Source organism: Morone saxatilis, unplaced genomic scaffold, assembly GCF_004916995.1.
Source record: "Morone saxatilis isolate NCDOM2014 unplaced genomic scaffold, NCSU_SB_2.0 Contig0, whole genome shotgun sequence".
Taxonomy (NCBI): domain Eukaryota; kingdom Metazoa; phylum Chordata; class Actinopteri; family Moronidae; genus Morone; species Morone saxatilis.
Window position 1 is genome coordinate 6,808,151 of NW_023339650.1, and position 699 is coordinate 6,808,849.

Consider the following 699-nt stretch of genomic DNA (forward strand, 5'->3'; position numbering starts at 1 on the left):
GGGGGGGGGGGGGGGGGAAAGAAGAAATAAAGCAGACTGAAGGGAGGGAAAGTGCTTTACTTGTTCCTTTATTGAAATGCTGTCATGCCAACAAATAACGGCTCCTTACCTCTACACTGAACGGCTGCTCCTCTCCGTTCACGGCACATAAAATCCACAGCAACAACTGCAAGCATAACGTCCCCATACAGCAGCTATTAACACATCTCCTACTGCGGACCGCCAGTAAAACCATAGTGAACCCCGCTGTTGTCGCTTATCGTCTCTGAGCACTTTTATTTACAGTCGCTACAAACAAAACGGACAAGCGGGGGATAAATCCTAGACGTTTAGCAGCAACATTGCCGGTGCCTCGGTGTGTGTCTCTCTTGCGGTGCCGAAAAGCGGAGGAGAGGAGAGGAGAGGGAAAGGTGGGGGAGAGAAGGAGCGGGTTCGTCGACCGCTCTCGCCGCGGTTTCAGGAGGAGGTTATCCCCGGGGAAAACAGTCGCTGTTAACGCCTCTTAGCAGCCTCCCGGTCCTGCAGTCCCCGGGTGAGTCCTCCGGTACTCCGACCGTTGTTCCAGGCGGACGCGTCCAGCTCGTTTTCTGCACCGCGCGGCATAGCTGCCCGTTTTCAATCGTTGTTTCCCACCGTGTGCGCATGCGCGTTGCTGGCACGGGCGCCCCCCCCCAAACAGAAAAAAAGCCCTTACAGTTT

The 699-nt window shown here is 55.4% G+C and overlaps 1 protein-coding gene across 2 annotated transcripts in view; it reads right to left on the reverse strand.

Moving 5' to 3' along the window:
• The window catches only part of LOC118343574 (matrix metalloproteinase-16-like), a 69,283-nt gene extending 68,656 nt beyond the window's left edge, over positions 1–627 (reverse strand). For both annotated transcript variants that reach the window (XM_035682477.1, XM_035682486.1), the window contains exon 1: positions 110–627. In XM_035682477.1, the coding sequence (XP_035538370.1) occupies positions 110–235 (126 nt within the window). In that variant the 5' untranslated portion in view covers positions 236–627. The remainder of the gene's footprint in view (positions 1–109) is intronic.
• Positions 628–699: the final 72 nt, after the last annotated feature.